The sequence below is a fragment of the Sinocyclocheilus grahami genome, unplaced genomic scaffold (genome assembly GCF_001515645.1).
Source record: "Sinocyclocheilus grahami isolate Dianchi unplaced genomic scaffold, SAMN03320097.WGS_v1.1 scaffold211.1, whole genome shotgun sequence".
In the NCBI taxonomy this organism is placed as follows: Eukaryota; Metazoa; Chordata; class Actinopteri; order Cypriniformes; family Cyprinidae; genus Sinocyclocheilus; species Sinocyclocheilus grahami.
This window is the reverse complement of record NW_015505390.1, coordinates 576,251-595,185: the sequence shown is the minus strand read 5'-3', so window position 1 is coordinate 595,185 and position 18,935 is coordinate 576,251. Positions and strand designations below refer to the sequence as shown.

The window sequence follows — 18,935 nt, the reverse complement described above, 5'->3', positions numbered from 1 at the left end:
GTCTTTCTGAAAAGGAGTTCACGTCGTCGTAGTTTTTTATGTATTTATTTATTTTACATGGGTCAGTGAAACACAAGGTCAGTGTACCCATGTTTGAATAATATCTCTAAAATATTTCTCCTGGTAAATTTGATTATAAACAAAATGACCATAATCCTAGCCTATTTTAAGGTTAAAAAAAGTGCCTTAACCAAGGCTAAGTGTAGCCTGAAACACCTACCATGTGTAAGTGGAGAAACAGCCAAATGTTATAATTTGCTTCAAAACTTATGGATTAACAAAAACATATTCATCAGTGAAATAACATTGTAACCGTGTTGTGATTCAAGTGGCACCTGGATTTTGAAAAATGTGAGCAATCACTAAAACAAATGAGCAAACAATATAATCATCAAAAGATCACTCATTAAAACAACACTTATCATAAACACAAAAATGAGAAAAAAGGACAAGAGGCTCTGCATCAGTGTTCACATGAGCACTTTGTTATTGATATCCATACATGTTGGTAATGTTATAGGAGCACAACATGGTCACATAGAGGAAAGGAGAGCCAAGTGAGCTACAGGTATCGTACAGTATATACAGGTCAGAAATATTTGGAGGATCAAAGCAGATAGAGAGAGGGAGAGAACATTGCACAAACATACATCACCCTCCCAACTCATCCTCTCTTTCACTGGTGTTTACAGTATCTTCTAACAATCTGCATGGAAAAGTAAAACAGTTTAATTCCAGTTTTGCAAGCAACTGGAATGGCACCAACCACTTGTGACTGAGGAACCACTCTTGAATCCCACTAGCAGACGAATTGGTTCAAAAAGGCACTGGACAGCTATTTCTCTCGCAAGCTTTCTCTCTCTCTCTGATATTTACCAGGTGGACTTTAGTGAAAAGCAAAGCGTATTTGGAAGACCAACAGACAAACTTTAAGTGACCAAGATTGACCTAAAGCAGCAGCACTACAATCTAGCTTTTTGTGAGAGCATTTTCTTCTCAAAACACAACGTCCCATTAACAGTAAAATGTACATTTGAATGGTTTTCGTTATTAACTGTTAGCGTTGAAAGCTGTTAATAACAGTCAATAATGTCATTTTCCTTTTGAGAACATGAGAATGCATCATATTTACAGTTACAAATACACAAAATAATGACTAATGCATTTTATAAAGAGAAAATAATATAAATCATAAAACTGTTTCAACAAAAACATACTTTGACAATCATCTATTGTACAGAGTTATTTCGTTAAACTTTTTTAGTTTAGTTTTATACTTTTTATATATTACTTTAAGCAAACGCATATCAGGTGTCATACCAAGGGCCCAAGATTATTTTAAATAAAATTGTTGATCATACTCAACTCCTGAAATAACAATATATAATACATAATACACATTCCCTTCCATAAGGCCTCACCTTGAATTAAATTTAGCACATCAAATGGTCATAAATTAATGCACAATAAGGAATCATTTTACCATCCTTGTCTAAATGTCTTTTTTTTGTCCTCTACTGCAAAAGCAGAGAAAATTATTTGTGGATAATATTTAAGCATTAAAATGTCTGGAAGAACACTTTCACTTGCTGGAGGAAATCATCTCATGAACTGAATGTATTTGAAGGGGAAGGGATTCGCCACCAAACCCCATTAAACTCTTTTTTTGTTCACCATCTATTCAACTACTTACATAAAACTCTATAAATCCATCCCATTCTATCTATACATCCATCCGTTCATCTACAGACTCATCTATCTTAATAAATATATATTCCAAACAGAATCAAAAGCTCCTTGAACCAAATCAAAACAACCAAAAATCTAAACTAGACAAACATTAGACATATCTTCCCTTTCTACTGTATATATATATATTGCACGTTGTGCAAAGGTTGATATATAGGAAGGAATATATCACATTTAAGGTTAAAGATGGAGCTTATTTCAACTCTTTAAATCAGTTAAGTATCAGCAAAAGCAAAACATTTGTGATGCACTCCATCACATGCAGGCAATCTTGCAGGCTGTAAATTGTCCCTTGAAATTGGTGAAAAAAGCTTGAAATGAAGGGACAGAGATTGAGGTGATCGCATTAGTGTATCGATTTACCTGTCAAAGCAGCACAGGCTGGAGAAAACAAATGCCTCTGGACAGGCTGATTTCCCTTGTCCTGTAAGGTTGGGAAAATACTTAGTCTTTTTCAACATGTTAATGAGCTTTAATTCCTGTAGACTTAAAAACCAAGGCTTCCCTTTTCAGTGATTTACTATACAGCTTCATACAGTTCTTTGCACGAACAGTGTGAGAAAGAGATATTTACGAATGACCTCCAGTTTACGCATGACCTCTGAAGGGCACATGCACACACTGTCAGTCACAACACATGAGTTGGTTAACATCTAGATTAGATAAAATCATACAGTATTTAATAAAGACAAGGCATATGTGCCAGTAGTGTCATCTAACAACTTCATTTGGTTTTTTAGTTATTTTTAAAAGGCTATTGACATTTATGATTACAAGCTAAGTTGCAAAGCCCGATGGCCCATTGCAAACAATTTCACTACTCAGTAACTAGATCTACACTTTCTAATCACTGGTTGGCTCAATGCTGTTCATTGAAATAAAGAGGGTGCTTTCACAACAGCAAAGTGTGATGTTTGTGTGTGTGCACTGGTGTATTGGTGTTTACATACACATGCAAGCACATAATGAATCCGTCAGACTCATCCATTGTGCAGCAGATTTTATATTCAGAAAAGCAGTGACCTTCCTCTTTATCCCCAACCGCATCTCACACCTGTCTCTATCGAAGCCTACGAGTTTCAGCGCTCCTGACGGTCCTCAATCAGGGTGACGTATATGATGGGAACCAGGCCCTGGCTGTCGCCCAGAGCACACAGCAGCCAATCAGAGTCTGCCCTGCTGAGCACCTGCAGCACATCACCTTTATGGAAACTGAGCTGCCTTGGCTCTGTGGCTATATGATGGCATAACGCCTTCACTTCACTGAAAGAGACATAAAAAGAAAAAAAGAATAAGAAAATTTTAGTTGAAAGAATTAATCAGGTAAAATAATCAGGAATGGTAGTAACATGTTTTCATTCGCAAATAATTACATTAATATGCTTAGTCAATTATCGCGCTTTGCAAGGCAGCACTTCCTATTCAAACATCAAACATTTCTATTTTTTCCACCAAATTGTTGGTATTAATTAATCTCAAAGTGCTAAACAAACAAATTCAAACTTTGATCATTTCAGCTTTTTTATGTTGTGCAATGTATTTTTGGCTTTTGTTTATATTACACAAGAAATTTAAGATATTTTGAATACCTTATTATTTATTGAAATAATATTACCTAATATTTTGAATATTCCTGACCTACTGACACCATTGACGTCATCTATAAACACCTTTTCATTACAAGGGTAGCACAGAATACAGAATGTGCATTGATGTACAGATGCCACATATATCCATGCATAGGTAACTAAAAACAACAACAATGTTGATTGAACCAAATTTCCTTTACACAGTCTAAAAGTCTAAAACCTAAGCTTACTTAAAACTCTTCTGTCGTTGCCTTGCAAGCACTGGTTTTCTTCTGTAAATGCAAAACCTAGTCATTCTAACTCATCTAACAACATTACCATGGGACTTGTCTCTGTTTTGGGAGATTCTGTGTTTGTGCTTGTTCAGTTGGGCCAAGGTGGGATTCTTGGCTTTGAGACGTGAGAGATTGTTGCTCCGCTCTTTTTCCCACTCCAACAGACTGAGCCACCAGATCCAACATGGAACGGTCGAGACTCAACCAACCAGACGGCAATCTGAGACCAACACGTAGGTAGAAAATTAGCTACAAGTTTATATTAAAAATACATCTGTAAAAAGTGCTGCTAGCAGCTGGCAATGTGTAAAACCAACTCATTCTGAACATTAAGCGATTGAAGTTAGGAGGGAAAATTATGAAACTTGATGAAGTGAAAGAAAATGAAAATGAATTATGGACCAACTTCATTTATAGCAATATTTGTGATATGGAAAGGCCGGTTTACACCAAGATCAATAGCTATAATGTTTTAATAATTGTTCTAATTATATGAGAATAGAGAAATTGACACCACAATAATAATGACACAAAGGAACCATATCAGAGGAATCCAATCAGTCAATCAGAACCCATCTTACCTTAAAAAGCTTGAGCATTCGAATTGGTAGACAACATAACTGAAGCATGCGCTTATAATAATCAGAGCGTCATCATTCATTGGTGTGGGTGTAGTTAAATATAGTTATTGTTCTTGGTGTGAAAAGGCCAAAAAAAATTTGCCAACTCACCTTTGTTTTCTGACTTGTTTCTGCTCACTCTTCTCCACCTTGCTTGCGTTTCCAGCTCCAAACAGCCGACCCCAGCGGAGAACCTGTGCCGACCCATCCTCCCCTGCTCCTGGCTGGGCCTGAACCCCTTTAAAGGCATCCTGGCAGTCTGGCTGCTTTTCCTTACTCTTCTTCAGCTCAGTGAGGACTGATTCCGGAGGACTTCCCATCCACGATGGCTTCCCCTTTGTGACTTTGGTGGGTTCTGACAATGCTGATTGGTGGAGGACAGCATTGCCAATGCTATTAATATTGCTACTGCTGGTCCGACAATGTTCCACCTGTTCATCCATTGGTTGGATGGCCTCGGCCCCCTCAACCACACCTTCTCTAGGAGGTGGATGGCTTTGTCGGTGGCTCTCAACACCACCTTTCCTCCTCTTCTCCAACTTCACAAATTTTGAGCCCTCGGCGGAGTTGTCGATGTAAACCTGTGAACTTTGCATCAGCTGGTACCACCAGCCAGCTTGTCGGTTTCTCTGTTTGGCTCCATCTCCATCTCTTTCTCTCCTTTTCTCTTTCTCACAGTCTTCTCCAACTCCCTTCATCCTGCCAGCACACCACCCGCCACCATCTATCTGTCCTGCGTCACTCTTCCTCAAAAACTCTTTGCCAACTCCAGCCTCCTTATCCCGTGATTCACACTCTTCTCCCGCACTCCTCCGCCCATTACATTTCATTTTTAATGTCACTCCCTCTGTCCTAAGCCGGCTGTCTTCATCTCTCAACAAGAACCTTTCTCTCTGAGGCTGCATTCCCACGTCCTGTGCTCCAGACTCCAACGTTCCACAGCCTCGCATGAGCTGAAAGGTGGAGCAATCTGATTGGTCGAGGCCTTGGCGAGCACAGCACAGCTGTTCTTTGCGTCTCAGGTGTTCTTCCCCTTTCTGTAGCTGGTGTGGCTCAAATAGCAAGTCAAGGTCAAAGGGCAACAGTGAGAGCGGCTGAAGAAGGAGCTGCAACTCTTCAAACAGTGGCTGGCAGGCCCCTTGAGACAGGGGTAGGAAACCCCATGGGTGGTAGTGGGCTGCTACAATGTCTGAGGAACCATGCCAGAACAAAAAAAAAAGACACAGACGGCCACACAAAAAATGCTAAATATTATAATTATGCTGGCAATAGAGTATGAGAAACATAAAAATCTTGGCTCTACTTCATTTCTCTGACTAAAGCCAACTGCTCTTGAACAAGACACTAAAAATAAATGTTGCAGCATGAACGTTAAGTGCAGAAAGCATGGTCCTACCTTCATGTGTATAAATGTGATTGAACCAGAATTCCAGAGATCGCAAGCTGAAAAACATTGAAGGTGAGTGTTGTAAAATCATGGACCCAAAACTACTGAGGTAAAATGCAAATCTGTAACATTACTGGACAATAACAGACTTACACCAGAGGCAGGGGTCTTCAGTATCAAATATAATTTTTTCCATTATATTTGAGGTCGGTAAGATTATAATGTTTTTGAAAGAAGTCTGTTATGCTCACCAAGGCTTTTCCCCCCCAAAAGTACAGTAAAAACAGTTATGTTGTGAAATATTATTACACCATTAAAAACAGCTATTTTCTATTTCAATATATTTTAAAATATATTTTATTCCTGTGAATAACAGCTACATTTTCAGCCATTACTCCAGTCATCAATGGCAAATGGTCTTTCAGAAAGCATTCTAATATGCTGATGTAGCGCCTGCGTAGGATCATGCATGAGCGTTGGACGGTTTATGGCTTAAAAGACCCTTTTAGCCTTTTGACATTGGAGCTCAAGTAACATTTTGTTTGTTTGTTTGTTTGTTTTTTATAATCACATTTGAAAACGGTTGTGAATACGGATATGAAAATGTTGTATTTGTAATTAATGCAAATGTGTTTATCGAAAAAAAAAAATCAAACAATAATTTGGCTTCCCCCCTGCAGTACTGCTGCAAACCTCCTAGGGGTTGATGACCCCCTGTTGAAGACCCCTGGAAATCTGTTTTAAAGTGAAATACTACAAGTGCAACAACAAGGACCCTGGAAGTGATTACTGTACTCTGTATTGATCTCAAGAAGAAGAGTGACCACAGCGCAGAGTGAAACAGACAGATGAGAGAGTGAGAGAGAGATTAGTATGCTGCTGAATGAATAATTGAAAATAATGATCAAAGTGCTGTGCCTCTGACTATAATTTTAATAGGAGTGGAAAAGAGGAAGTTTGCACAGGAGCTGAGATGACTATGTCAAGGCCCATCAAAGCAAAACTGGAGCCTTTGATGACTTCTAAAGACTTCTCGAAACACACTACAGAGTTTTAGACCGCAAGATTTGAGTTTTTTTTTTTTAGACCTGGCTTGTTATAGTGCTAATAAAAAACATACGTCATCGATCTGTTCCAAAACCTAATGAGCTGCCTACCAAGACACCATTTTATGACACCAATGCTGTTCTAAAAGGTAGAAAATGACTAAATGTATTAAAAGTTAAAATGTTAAAATCTAAAGCAATACTGCATGTATCTTTCAGATAAAGCAATTTCAATATGCAAAGCACAGAAAATCATTTATATTATGTTTTTTCCCCCATCAAATATTACGAGTTGGCTTTGTATTGTTGGATTGATTAGACTATCAAATCTGAGAAAGAGCAATCTAATCTAATTAACAAAAAATTAACTTCATACATAGAATTTATTTATTCTTTTTTTCTTCTTCTTTTTTTGTTATATGCCATTGGCTAAATTCATGATCCAATACTGAATGTAAAGCTTCTTCTTCTTCTTCTTCTTCTTCATTGTTATCAAGATAAGATACTGCAGTACTACAATGCATTTGATGGTCAAATATATCTTTTGTTTTCATTTTAGAAACTCCTAGAAGATTAAAAAGCACATTCCGTTCGATCAATCAACTCAAGACATCTCACTCGGTCTGTTGTCTATCTCTCAGGGGACTGCTAAAATAAACGTAAGTTCTCAAACGGTGCTCTAAGACCTTTGAAATGTAAATAAATTTAAATTAAATAAAAAAAGCATCAAATAACACAGACCCTCCTTCTATGGAGATAGAATTGTTGCTTAATTCCAAATAAATAGATTACGATCCATAAATAAATGTAAAGAGATTAACAAACATTAAACATATTGACAAATAAATAGAATGAGAAAAAAACATTCACAAATATATATTTATGTCACAACCACAACTTTGCCTGTCATTTATTTGTGAATCGCGTCCTGTGCATTTGTAGATAGCTGCACACATTTGTGAATTGCATCCTGTGATTTTGCGAATAATGAAACATTTCTTCCGTCAAGACGTGCCGACAATCCACAAATACGTGGACTCCACCCACATTTCGCTGACCAATCGTAGCACGATATCGCTATAGCCAATCACGTTTTGCTTTACAATCAGGGCGGTCTCGTCCTGAGATAACTTCATTCATCTGCATTGGCTCAAATAGGTAATATAAGGGCCATAAAATGGGTACAGTAAAAGATGTTTAAAATTGGATTTCGTTAGACCATTAGACTATATATCATGCCAACCAAGCCACAGTATTTTATGTTCCGTGCCTTTGAGAATGCCGTGATGAAGTGTAGTAGGTTAGACTAGTGCATGTGCGCATTTACAGTGCTTTCTTTCACTGTATGATTCAGTTTATTAAAATACATTTCGAATGATCACAAAATTCAAGATATGGGAGCAGAAAATGAATAAATTTATATAATTTAATAAACTTTATATAAATATCATTTATATATCAATGTCGTTTCTTTTCTCCAAAAATCAACATGATTTCAAATGTGATATTAAAATTATGTGATATTAATATACAGTTCAATAAACAAAAAGTTAATTAAGAGACTTACGTTTTAGACACCATATTGCCTGTTTTTGCTCTATTTCCAATTTTAAACATCTTTTACTGTACCCATTTTATGGCCCTTATATGACCTATTTGAGCCAATGCAGAAGAACGAAGTTATCTCAGGACGAGACCCTGATTGTAAAGCAAAACGTGATTGGCTATAGCGAGATTGTGCTACGATTGGTCAGTGAAATGTGGCTGTTATCTGATTGGCTTGAGTAGACGGTGGGTGGAGTCCACGTATTTGTGGATTGTCGGCACGTCTTGACGCAAGAAATGTTTCACAATTCACAAATGCACGATGAATGCACATTCACAAATGCGTGCAGCTATCTACAAATGCACAGGACGCGATTCACAAATAAATGACAGGCAAAGTTGTGGTTGTAATAAATATATATTTGTGAATATGTTTTTTATTTGCAAATCTCATTTTATTTATTTGTGAATTTAATTCATGTTTATGAAACTTTAAGACTTATTTGTGGATCTCATTCTATTTATTTGTCAATATGTTTAATGTTTGTTAATCTCTTTACATTTATTTGTGGATCATAATCTATTTATTTGGAATTAAGCAACAATTCTATCTCCATACATTTCCAATTGAAAAGTTATATTCAACGAGAAAACCTAGATGGGAATCCAACAAATTGCACAATAAGGAATGTAAATTTAGAAATCAATTTTGATTTCATGTTGATGCTTTAACAAGCAAAAAATTTTGAAAAGTACAAAAATGTGCTTTCATAAGCAGTATGAAGACGAGCGTGATTATAAACAGTGAAAGGAAGAACAGGGAGATGAAAAGAGAGAAAAATGAAAGAAGCTTACTTCAGCAGGCCGAAGATGAAGGCATTGAGTCTCATACTGTGATTGGTCAGCTCAGAATACTGACTGACTTTAGAAAACAGACTGTGTAAAACCCGCGTAGAGGGACCTAGGACAGAAAGGATAAGCATAAATAATTTCCTTCATTCTCATTCATATAATAATAACCTTCATCACTCCTCTCATACCGAGTTGTGTGGAGGCCTCCACCACACTCCAGGGCTGGTTTTTGCGTTGTCCGATGATCAGGTCCAGTACATACGCTTTCAGTCCATCATGCAGTATCTCACGAATGGCAGGACAGAGGTACTTTAGAATAAGGTGACCCACATTCGGACTTACAGAGCTATTTCCCAATTTGGCCTGTAAGAGAGAGCGAAAGGGTACTGTCAACATTTTTACTGCCTTTAGTGAGGCACGTAAACTCAAGTATACAGAGTTTAACACTGTTATTTCAAATTTAATGTACCTTTACTCCTGCATCCCGACTGGTGCCAAAATGAGCCACTATCAGATCGACTGCTGTGTTTATGGCCTTCACCAAACCTAGCACATAAGGACATACAGAGGAGACAAAATAGAAAATATTCCATTATTTTATTTATCTAATCAAATTGAACTCTTACTAATAGTATATAGGCTACACACAAACACACGCTCAGTCATATGCTAATGCAGTTTAGAGGGCCTGAAGGGAATTGGCAGTATTTGAGTGGAAAACAAAAGGGGTCTTGTTTGATTGACATGAGGACCCAGTGGAAACAACATGAAGAGACATAGATTTCTTCTGCATTCTAGTCACTAGGGCACACATAATATTCACTGCAGTGTGTATGCAGTGCATTAAAACTATAATTCATTTAAGAGCTAAATATGAGCTCATATTAACCACATCAAGCTTTAAAGATGAGCTTGCTGAGGTTATTATACTGCTATGACTATATGGAGATTATAGATTAAATCCGGACATTGTTTAAACTGCGAAACAAGTCAGAGAGGCAAAAGTAGCAGCTTAAAATAATGGTTGACCCAAACAAATTTAAATTCCGTTTCATTTATTTACCTTCATGTTGTTCTAAATCTGTATGACTTTATTTCTTCTGTGGAATGCAGACAACTGTTTTTAAGAATCTTCACACTGCTCTTGCCTATACAACAAAAGCATACGGTGACAAGGGACTGGCCTCCAAAGGCCAAAAAAGGCAGCATTCTTTGGCATCAGAACACTTAGAATATAGTACATTAATCTAACCTTGTGGTCCCAATTTGTCTTCTTTGAAGTTTCACTATATTCCTGTTGTATGGGCAAGAGTACTGCAAGCATTTAGCAAAATTTTACTTTCTAATTCAGCTTCTTAGTCTTGTCCTTATCTAAACATGATGTCACTTTCCCATGCAAGACTAATTTAGTAATATGTGGTGTGAAGAACAATAATGTTGTCTAAAATGTATGAAGGCAATGATAAATTACAATAGCCATTTTAAAGCTTCACCATGTTACTCACAATGAACAAGAACAATTGACCAAGGATCACTAACAACAGCAAACTTCTTGGGAATCACCAGTTTTAGAAACAAAGAAAATTTGATTTATTTGTCCATCCACTCTGATAAGATGTCCTGCATTCATATGTAAACTGGTGCCTTGAACCACATTCATCCACAGAGGAGCAGAGCTGAAGCACAACCAAAACAATAGTCTTCCCACAAGATACTTGCAGTTTTATTTTTTAACTTCTAGATGTTACATGCTAATATTTAAAAACTCAAACTCATTTGTAAGTGACTTTCAATAAACGTGTCTGATAAATGAATAAATGTAAATCTAAATATCTAGGAGTGAGGTTAACTTAAAAGGGGGGTCTAATGCTATTACATGCATTCTGAGTTATTTACACTGTTAAAGAGTTGGATTCTCGCGCTAAACATGGTCAAAGTTTCAAAAAACGATTTGGACGTATGACGGAGTATTTCTGTGCCAAATACACTCCTTCCAGGTTCGAATAAGTTTTAGAGAAAATTTTCAATTCCTTGTATGGGCACTTTCTGTGTTTTGTTGGCAATCGGCACATAAGTGCTCACGACTCTTTAGCTCTGGCCATGGCATGCCTCCAGGAGCTCGGAGAGAATCGTAAAGCTGTATTTTTATTTTATAAATCTGATAAAGCTAAAGACTCTTTGGAGATATGAATGATGCAATACTACTCTACAGGTACTAACGATTGACATGAGATTGGCATAAACTGTGTGTTATGTCCCCTTTAAGAACTGATATGATATTTAACACATGCTGTGCCACTGTTAGTGTTACTACACAGAGAAAAAAAAAATCACACACCTCTCTTCTGCAACAGGTCTATAGAGATGGATTCATCAGTATTAGCATCAGGAGATAAGCAGAATTCTTCTGGGGGGCGCTCTGTCTGAGAGAAATAATCCGGCAGGAAGTCACTGTAGCACTGCGGCAGTTGCCTCAATGACTGCCCTATAAACAAAAACAACATCAGTCAGATAAATGCAAGCCTACAACAAATATAGACACTGCTAGACAAAACAAGCTGGTGATGACAGACAAAAGATATGGTCGTTGTCACACTTAAGTGTTCACTAACTACATTTACTAACTACCATATTGGTCCGAATATAAGACGACCCTGATTATAAGACGACCCCCTTTTTCCAGATGTACCTTTTGGAAAAAGGCTTTTTAAAAAACAAATCTTGTTTTTTCTCAGTAAAACACATTTTGTCTTCAATTATTTTCATATTGTATATTTTTCCTATTTTCATTTTTGTTTTGAAAGTATGGTAAAAACTGGTAAAATGTACCAACAATCACATTTAAAAAATATACACTTTTTGATATACCATTAAAAAAAATAAAAATAAAACAGGTAGCCCATCTGATTTAGGACCTTTAGGCTATCCATCTAATAGTAGCCTACCAAAATCTTATTAACAGTAGAAGTTAAATCTTACTGTAGACTTTAAAAATGGGTACTGTCTTACGTTTTAAAATCATAAAGGGAGTTTGGTCCCATCAGGCTAATGTGACAGTCACGACTCATGCAGCTGTAAGGTTTTCTTTTGTTTTTACTCGTGATCTTTACAACACGCATTACATTACGTATTTCATGGCACACTCGTTTTATGCGTATTTGGCGCCACCTATTGTTGTGGGTGTATTATTGACATGTCAAAGTATAGACCCTGAATATAAGACGACCACGTTTTTTCAGATGTATTTCTAAGAAAAAAACATTGTCTTATATTCGGGTCAATACGGTATAAACAAAATGATTCCACCCCAGCCCCCTTTCTGTCTCTTTCCCCTCAACCCCTGTTGGGTGATAGAAATTGGTTCAGCACCATTAAGTCTGCCGAAGCTGAGTGGTTGATTGGTGGGAGAGAAATCAAACACATTGCGTCGCATGACTCGAGTTCCAGGTCTCTTGGTTTCCAAAGCACAAGAGAAAGAATGAGGGCCGTTTTTACCACGCTCCACACCCAGAGGGTTCTTGCGCCTGTACTCTCTCCATTTGAGTGCCTGCGGGGAGAGGTGGTGCACTGGGGGCAAAATGGAAGAAAAAGGGGATGGTGGCAAAGAATGGACGGAATACGAAAAGAAAAAAAAAGAAGTATTGGTGAATGGATGGTAAGATGAATGAACATACATACACAGGGAAAAGTAGTAAAAGGGAAAGAGGGAACCGTCAGAAGGGTAAGATAATATTGTGGAAATGTCAAAGTGATGCAATGGAAAAAACGGGCAGAAGGGGAAACAGGAGGGATAGAAAAGAGAAATTGTTAGCAGTATTTAAAGGAAGGTGTAAGTATGGAAGCTAAGGATTTGTTCAGATAGGCAGCCAATATACGATTGTTTTGACCTATCCAACTCAAATCAGAAAAAAAGATTTGTATAAACTCAAGGCAAAACCACGTTAATGTTTTTTTTTTCTTTAAGAGCAGAAAAAATTATTATAAAGTCATAAACAACACACAGCAGTCTCTAGAACTGTGAATTCACTAATTTTTTCTCCAATCCTACCATTAGGCTGTTGCGGTGTCACACATGCCGGTAAAACCTTCACTGGCTCTTCCTGTGGCGCTGGTTCCAACGGTCCACGAGGACTGAGACCTGAGCTGGGTAGCGTCGGCAAATTGCCACGGTGGAAACAGTGATTTCTAGTGGGCAATGCAGGCATCAGCAGACTCTGCTTCATCAGCGGAGGTGGAGGCGGTGTTGGAGGTAAGGGGGCAAGTTTAGGCGTCTCTGTACATATGGCCATTCCAGTTGGGGTATGCTGGGGCAGAAGACCTGCAGAGATCGGGCAAGAGAGGGAACGTGGTGGCCTCGGACCACCAGGGGTCGGAGTGCACGTCGAGCAGGTTCCAGAAGAGGTGGGTGCAACTTCGAGGCGAATTGGGGAATAGCTGCCCAGTGGGGATGGCCGCACTGTTGTAGGTGCATTGGAGGAGCCGTGAGGTGGCCTACGATCTTCTTCCGAGTCATCTTCACCTCCCTCAGACACTGCAGCCCCTCGAGCCTGCATTTGGCTGATGTATCCGTCCAAAAGAGGAAGGAGAGGCTTCGTCTGGGGTTTTCCAAACTGGTGCTGGAAAGTGAAAGGCTGAATGGGTAATGAGGTCGGACGTTGATCTTTGCTATAGCGAAATACAACTGGAGAGGAGTCTGTGGAGCTAGACAGGCCACCTAGGGGGAAGAAAGACAAGAGACAGAGATGAGAAAAGAGGGTTTGGAGAGAAAATAAGACAGATGAAGATTAAGAACAAAATTAGAAATTTAAACCTGAGACTGTGGCAGAGTATCATTCAATTCAGTAATGCAGGCATTAACAATATCTAATGCTTCATAAATCATTATAAATTAAATGAATTGACATGATGCATATAATTATAATATGAAGCTAATTATTTTATGTAAATTTAAACCAGAAAGGCTATGGCAATGACACAGCATTTTAAAACAGCTGGAATAAAACCTAGCAATAGTAATAGCAACAACAACAGGGTCTTATTATGAAACTGAAACAAAATCATACATAAAATAAAAATCATACAACTTTGTCAAAAGCATACCTTAAAACACTGCTCCAAAAACTTAATGACCAACAGAGGTACATAAAGAGCCAGGACATTATTACCAAAAAACAGCCTGTTTAAGAAGCTCCTCTGTGTACACCTCTGGGTGTGTGTTGCGTGTGCTCTGACGGGCACACAGTGTGTGCGAAACGACACTCGGCTATTGAGTAAACTGTCTGCTCCACATGCCTGAGTACTCATATGTCAGAGCTCTTAGTACACGGCAGTATCCAGTCACAGCCAGCAGGGGCAGCTCAGCACTAAGCACAGAGAGAACTAACAAGCATTCCAGTAACAAAAGCTAACCTTTCTGTTGATCAAACTCTGCCCATTTATTTTGCTTTGTCAAATCTCCTAACCTAAGTATCAAACTTTATCATGTAACTCTTGCACGGTCTGTGCTACATATATGAATGACACCTCACATAATGCAGCTGGAAGACGACAGATGTGTTATTACTAATCTCATCGGATTTGAGCTTACCTGGCTGGCAAACAATAAAAAAGCCATAGACATGCATAAAAGAATATTTTACCCAAAAATTCTGTCATATTTAATTTACCATTATGTTGTTTAAATCCCACATAACATTTATTCCTCCACAAAAAAAATAAAAGGGAAATATTTGGAGATATTTTTTTTGTATTCCATAGAAGAAAGTCATATGGATTTGGAATGACATGGGTAAGTAAAGGATGACTGAATTTATTTTTGGGTCCAAAGCATACAGTATCCAGTAAAGTTTTTTTGTTTTGACTTGGACCAAAATAAGGAACAACGCAGAACTTCCTAGCAACAGTCTAGCAACCACACAGTAACTGCAGATCAATGTGCAGAAAACACTCTTTAACATCATCCTAGCAAGTAACTGCTCCAAGAGGAAAGAGTGGTACCTTTTAGCAGAAGCTAAACAAATTAGCTTGGAAAATAAAACAAACAAATCATGCTAAGGGAAATCACTGAGAACACACACCGTTTACTAGCTAGGTTTGAAATGCTAGAGAAATAAAATGATGAAAATCTAATTGTCACAACCCAACCAACACATAGTCAAGAAGAGTTTCAAAATGCAGTCAGGCTTCTGGGTGCTAGGCTGCACAATAACATGATTCAAACACAAAAGAAGTCAATCCACAAAATAAACCAGCTTTTACAAGTAACACAATTTAACCATCCTCTTTTTAGAAGATAATGTGTTACCTTCTGCTTTGGTTCGAGCCCGTTTTCCTGCTCCCCCTGGTGATTCTCGCAGCGGTGTACTCCGAGATCTATGCGGGGAGGACAAATCACAGCTCCCTTGACTATGGCATCGAGTGAGTGGTGGCAAACTGTGGCTCTGACCCTGTGGAAGGTCTTCCAGGATGGGCGAGAACTCTCCAGATGAGTGAGAGTTCATGGATGTGGCCTCCATTCCGCCCCTCTGTGATGGTGATCCTCCGGTTCTCCTCTTATTCCTCGCTATTTCCGCAAAAGAAGTGACACGTGGTGGAGGTGGCGGGCTAGGGGCTGCACTCTCACTGAGCCGAACAGGGCAGCTGAGCATGCGCTCCAAGGACCCAAGGCGAGGAGATGGTGACTTGTCTAGGTTCCGATCGTAGCTGCGAGAACGAGGTCGACCGCTCCCTGAAGCACCAACTGAATTGCAGGTTGTTGTAGGTGGGGAGATGTTGATATACACCTGCCCCTCAATTACATTCTCACGGGTAGATTCAATCTCACATGAATCCTTTTCTTCATTCTGGCAAAAGAAAAAGAAAAGAATGTAAAGGATGTAACAAGCTAGAAGAAAAATAAGAAGGTACAATGTACATATTGCTAAGGAGTACAGAATGAGTAAAGGCACAAAATGCTAAATACAAGCTAACACCAAATGAAGCAAATAATATAACACCTCTGCATCTTCCTCTTCTTCATCCTCTTTCATTTGTTGGAATAGGTAGTACTCTGCTGGCTGAGTGGGACTTCCTTTGCTGTGCTCATCTGAGCAGCTTGTGACCGATGATCCCGCTGGACTGGGAGAGGACTGGGAAGAAAGGTCACATGTCACCAGCTTGTAGTAATTCTGAGTTGCTACAACCAAGCGAGCTTGGCTTTGAAGACACGAGATGAGTTCACTGGCAGAGGTTTCAACGGAGGACAGTGCCTCACTTCCAAGAAGGTTGTGGTATGAGTTACAGTTGGCATCTAGTTCCATATTGGCACCTTGTGGCTGAGATACAGAAGAAGAGTTTGCATGTTCTTGAGTGGCCGAAGGATGCTGAGCGGGTTCAATCGGGGAGGTGTGTAAGTCCAGGTAGAAAGCTCCACGTCCACTGCTACATTCTGTTCCGCACATCCCAACAAGCTCAGACACAGATGAGGCACAGGATTGCTCGACTGAACTGTTGATATTGAGTGACTGTTTGGCTGGGACAACATTGTTCATCTTGTTGTAAATCGTGCTGAAGTTAACCAGCACTCCATCTGAGCTATTGCAGGAGGAATCACTGCCGTAGCCCTGGTGACACTCAGAAAATGATTCGTGAAAAGGTTCAGGGTATGGCTGAGAAAGGCCGCAACAGGAGCAATGTGGTGCTGCAAGACTGGAACACTCTGAGCTTCCTCTGCCACCCTGCATGGACTGGTCTTCATAATCATCATCCTCACCCCATTCTTGCTCACCACAGTCCATTGAAAGGGTGGAACCACTGCTTCCGTGGCGCCGCTGGCTATCTAATCTCAGCAAGTTCAGTCCCTCCAAGTGAGTAGACAAATCGAAAGTCCCACCTATTGTGTGGTCTCTGTGCTCTGCTTCCCCACTAGGCCCATGTATGGAACTCCACTGTTTTTCTGTAGACCCATGCAAGAGAAAAGGTTCAACGGTGAACCCAATGTCATGCAGGTGGAAAGACGGCAAGTCTTCATTTGCAAGTGCTGCATTTGAGATTTCATGCAAATTTCCATGCAGGTGAAAAGAGGAGTCTTCCAAATATCCATTCAGATTGTCTTCATCCTCATCATCCTCATCTTCAGTGTTGAGCAGAAAGGGGTTACGTCTCGAGTTCAGCTGTTCACGTGTCTTCATCTGCAAGCCTTGAGCTTGATCTTCAGAATTGCTTGAGGTGAAAGAGGAAGTGTCACTTGCCATACTCCCTTCTCTCCCACCTCTTCCTTGTTTCTGCCCTCCTCTAATTCCTCCATCCCCAAAAGTATCACTAGAGCTAAGGCTGCTGCTCGATGTCTGTATGAGGCTGCTGTACACCAATGCCTCCCGCTGAAGAATATCTCTCTCAGGTAGGGAGGTAGTCCGGCTCAATCCCAGATTCTCTGGGCAGCTGAAAGGATTACTGTTCCTTTTCAATGGACTACCACAGTATTGTCGTGAGCTTGAAACCTGGCAGTGAACAAGTGGAACGTGGTGGACAATAAGAGTCTCCCCGGTTAGCTTAGGTGGACTGTCCATCTTCTCCTAGTGGGTGAGGATGAAGAATATTTGGATATTTGCAGAATGTGGTTTTCCGAAGACTTTAGTTCACACGTCCAATGCCAATCCGTGGTTTTGGGAAGTGAGAAACGTTAAAGAAAAGGTTAAAGAGGATCTCTTGGCTGAAGGTAAACATCTGGAAAAAAGACAGAAGACAGGACTCAGTTTTAAATTAGCTTCACGTAAAACAAAGATATTCAGTGTTCATAAGTGGAAAAGGGCATTTTAGTTGGGCATCTCATTGTATAAACATATCATTTTCAACAAAGTTACATGTTACATAACAAAAACATGATCTACAGGGACAAATCATGAGTGCCAAAAATAGGCAAAAAGAAACCTAAAGACAAACTAACAAATGAATAATTAACTAAATCCAGTTTACAGGCTCCTTAATCTGCTCACAGTCTATAGATGATAATGTATTCGGAATGTAGACAATCGATGAATAAACTGGTACACAGGTAAATACATAATTTACCATTTTAATTGATAGTTAATATAAATGAAATACATTTAAACCAACACAAAAATTCTCAAACTTACAGGAGTCCATGAAGGAAACTAAGAGTGGATTACGAGAGCTGACTAATGATTACATATATACTGGCCTAGTGATTAATTAAACAATATCTTCGAAGCATGTTTTTCTATCATTTTTATTTTGATTAATATTTTATATCGACCAAACACAGGCACTGTCAAGGCAATCACCTAAAACTACAAGAAAAAAGAGAATAAATTAGGGCTGCACAATATATCGTTTCCGCATCGAAATCGCTATGTGCGCATCCGCGATAGTCACATCGCAGGATGTGCAAGGTTTCGTATACTGATCGTTATATTTATACTGATTGTTTTCTTTGCTCACACACAGACACGGTGTCTACACCGGACGCCACAGCTGTACAGAGATACCCATTTTAAATACTTTTAGTAGTAGAGCTACTGCAAGCGATTTTCAGTGCTGGAAATCCGTTTATCCTTTGTTGAAACTTCCGAGTCGTCGTGGAGAGCGCAGGTCACGGTTGCTTACCAACGGCAGATGCCACGAAAGCGCAAGCTCCCGAGCACTTTGGAAAGAAGGAGAAAGCGGCGCGACTGGCGTTTTTTTAGGCACGACATGTGAACGGCCCCAAAGTCTGTCTACACTGGACGCGACAAAGCGACCGTTGCCAATAATTTGAACTTTGTGTCTGTCAGTACTTTGTCGTGCCGCGCCGCATCCAGTGTAGACAGCATCACTGATTATATGGGTTCTATTGTATTTTGTCGCGCCGCGCCGCTCGCGTCTGGTGTAGACAC

At 39.3% G+C, this 18,935-nt stretch overlaps 1 protein-coding gene across 2 annotated transcripts in view; it reads right to left on the bottom strand.

Annotated features, from left to right (window-relative positions):
• Positions 1-1,501: 1,501 nt before the first annotated feature.
• Positions 1,502-18,935, bottom strand: part of LOC107595920 (iporin-like) — a 26,076-nt gene continuing 8,642 nt past the window's right edge. Inside the window, exons 2-13 of one of the 2 annotated variants that reach the window (XM_016286518.1) lie at positions 16,059-17,766; positions 15,368-15,905; positions 13,112-13,777; positions 12,433-12,630; positions 11,402-11,548; positions 9,533-9,609; positions 9,252-9,426; positions 9,067-9,172; positions 5,630-5,676; positions 4,345-5,422; positions 3,657-3,833; positions 1,502-3,012 (exon numbers count right to left, since the gene is read on the bottom strand). In XM_016286518.1, coding sequence (XP_016142004.1) covers positions 2,829-3,012; positions 3,657-3,833; positions 4,345-5,422; positions 5,630-5,676; positions 9,067-9,172; positions 9,252-9,426; positions 9,533-9,609; positions 11,402-11,548; positions 12,433-12,630; positions 13,112-13,777; positions 15,368-15,905; positions 16,059-17,609 — 4,944 coding nt within the window. In that variant the 5' untranslated portion in view covers positions 17,610-17,766 and the 3' untranslated portion in view covers positions 1,502-2,828. The remainder of the gene's footprint in view (positions 3,013-3,656; positions 3,834-4,344; positions 5,423-5,629; positions 5,677-9,066; positions 9,173-9,251; positions 9,427-9,532; positions 9,610-11,401; positions 11,549-12,432; positions 12,631-13,111; positions 13,778-15,367; positions 15,906-16,058; positions 17,767-18,935) is intronic. The other variant, XM_016286519.1, reaches the window with a different exon arrangement.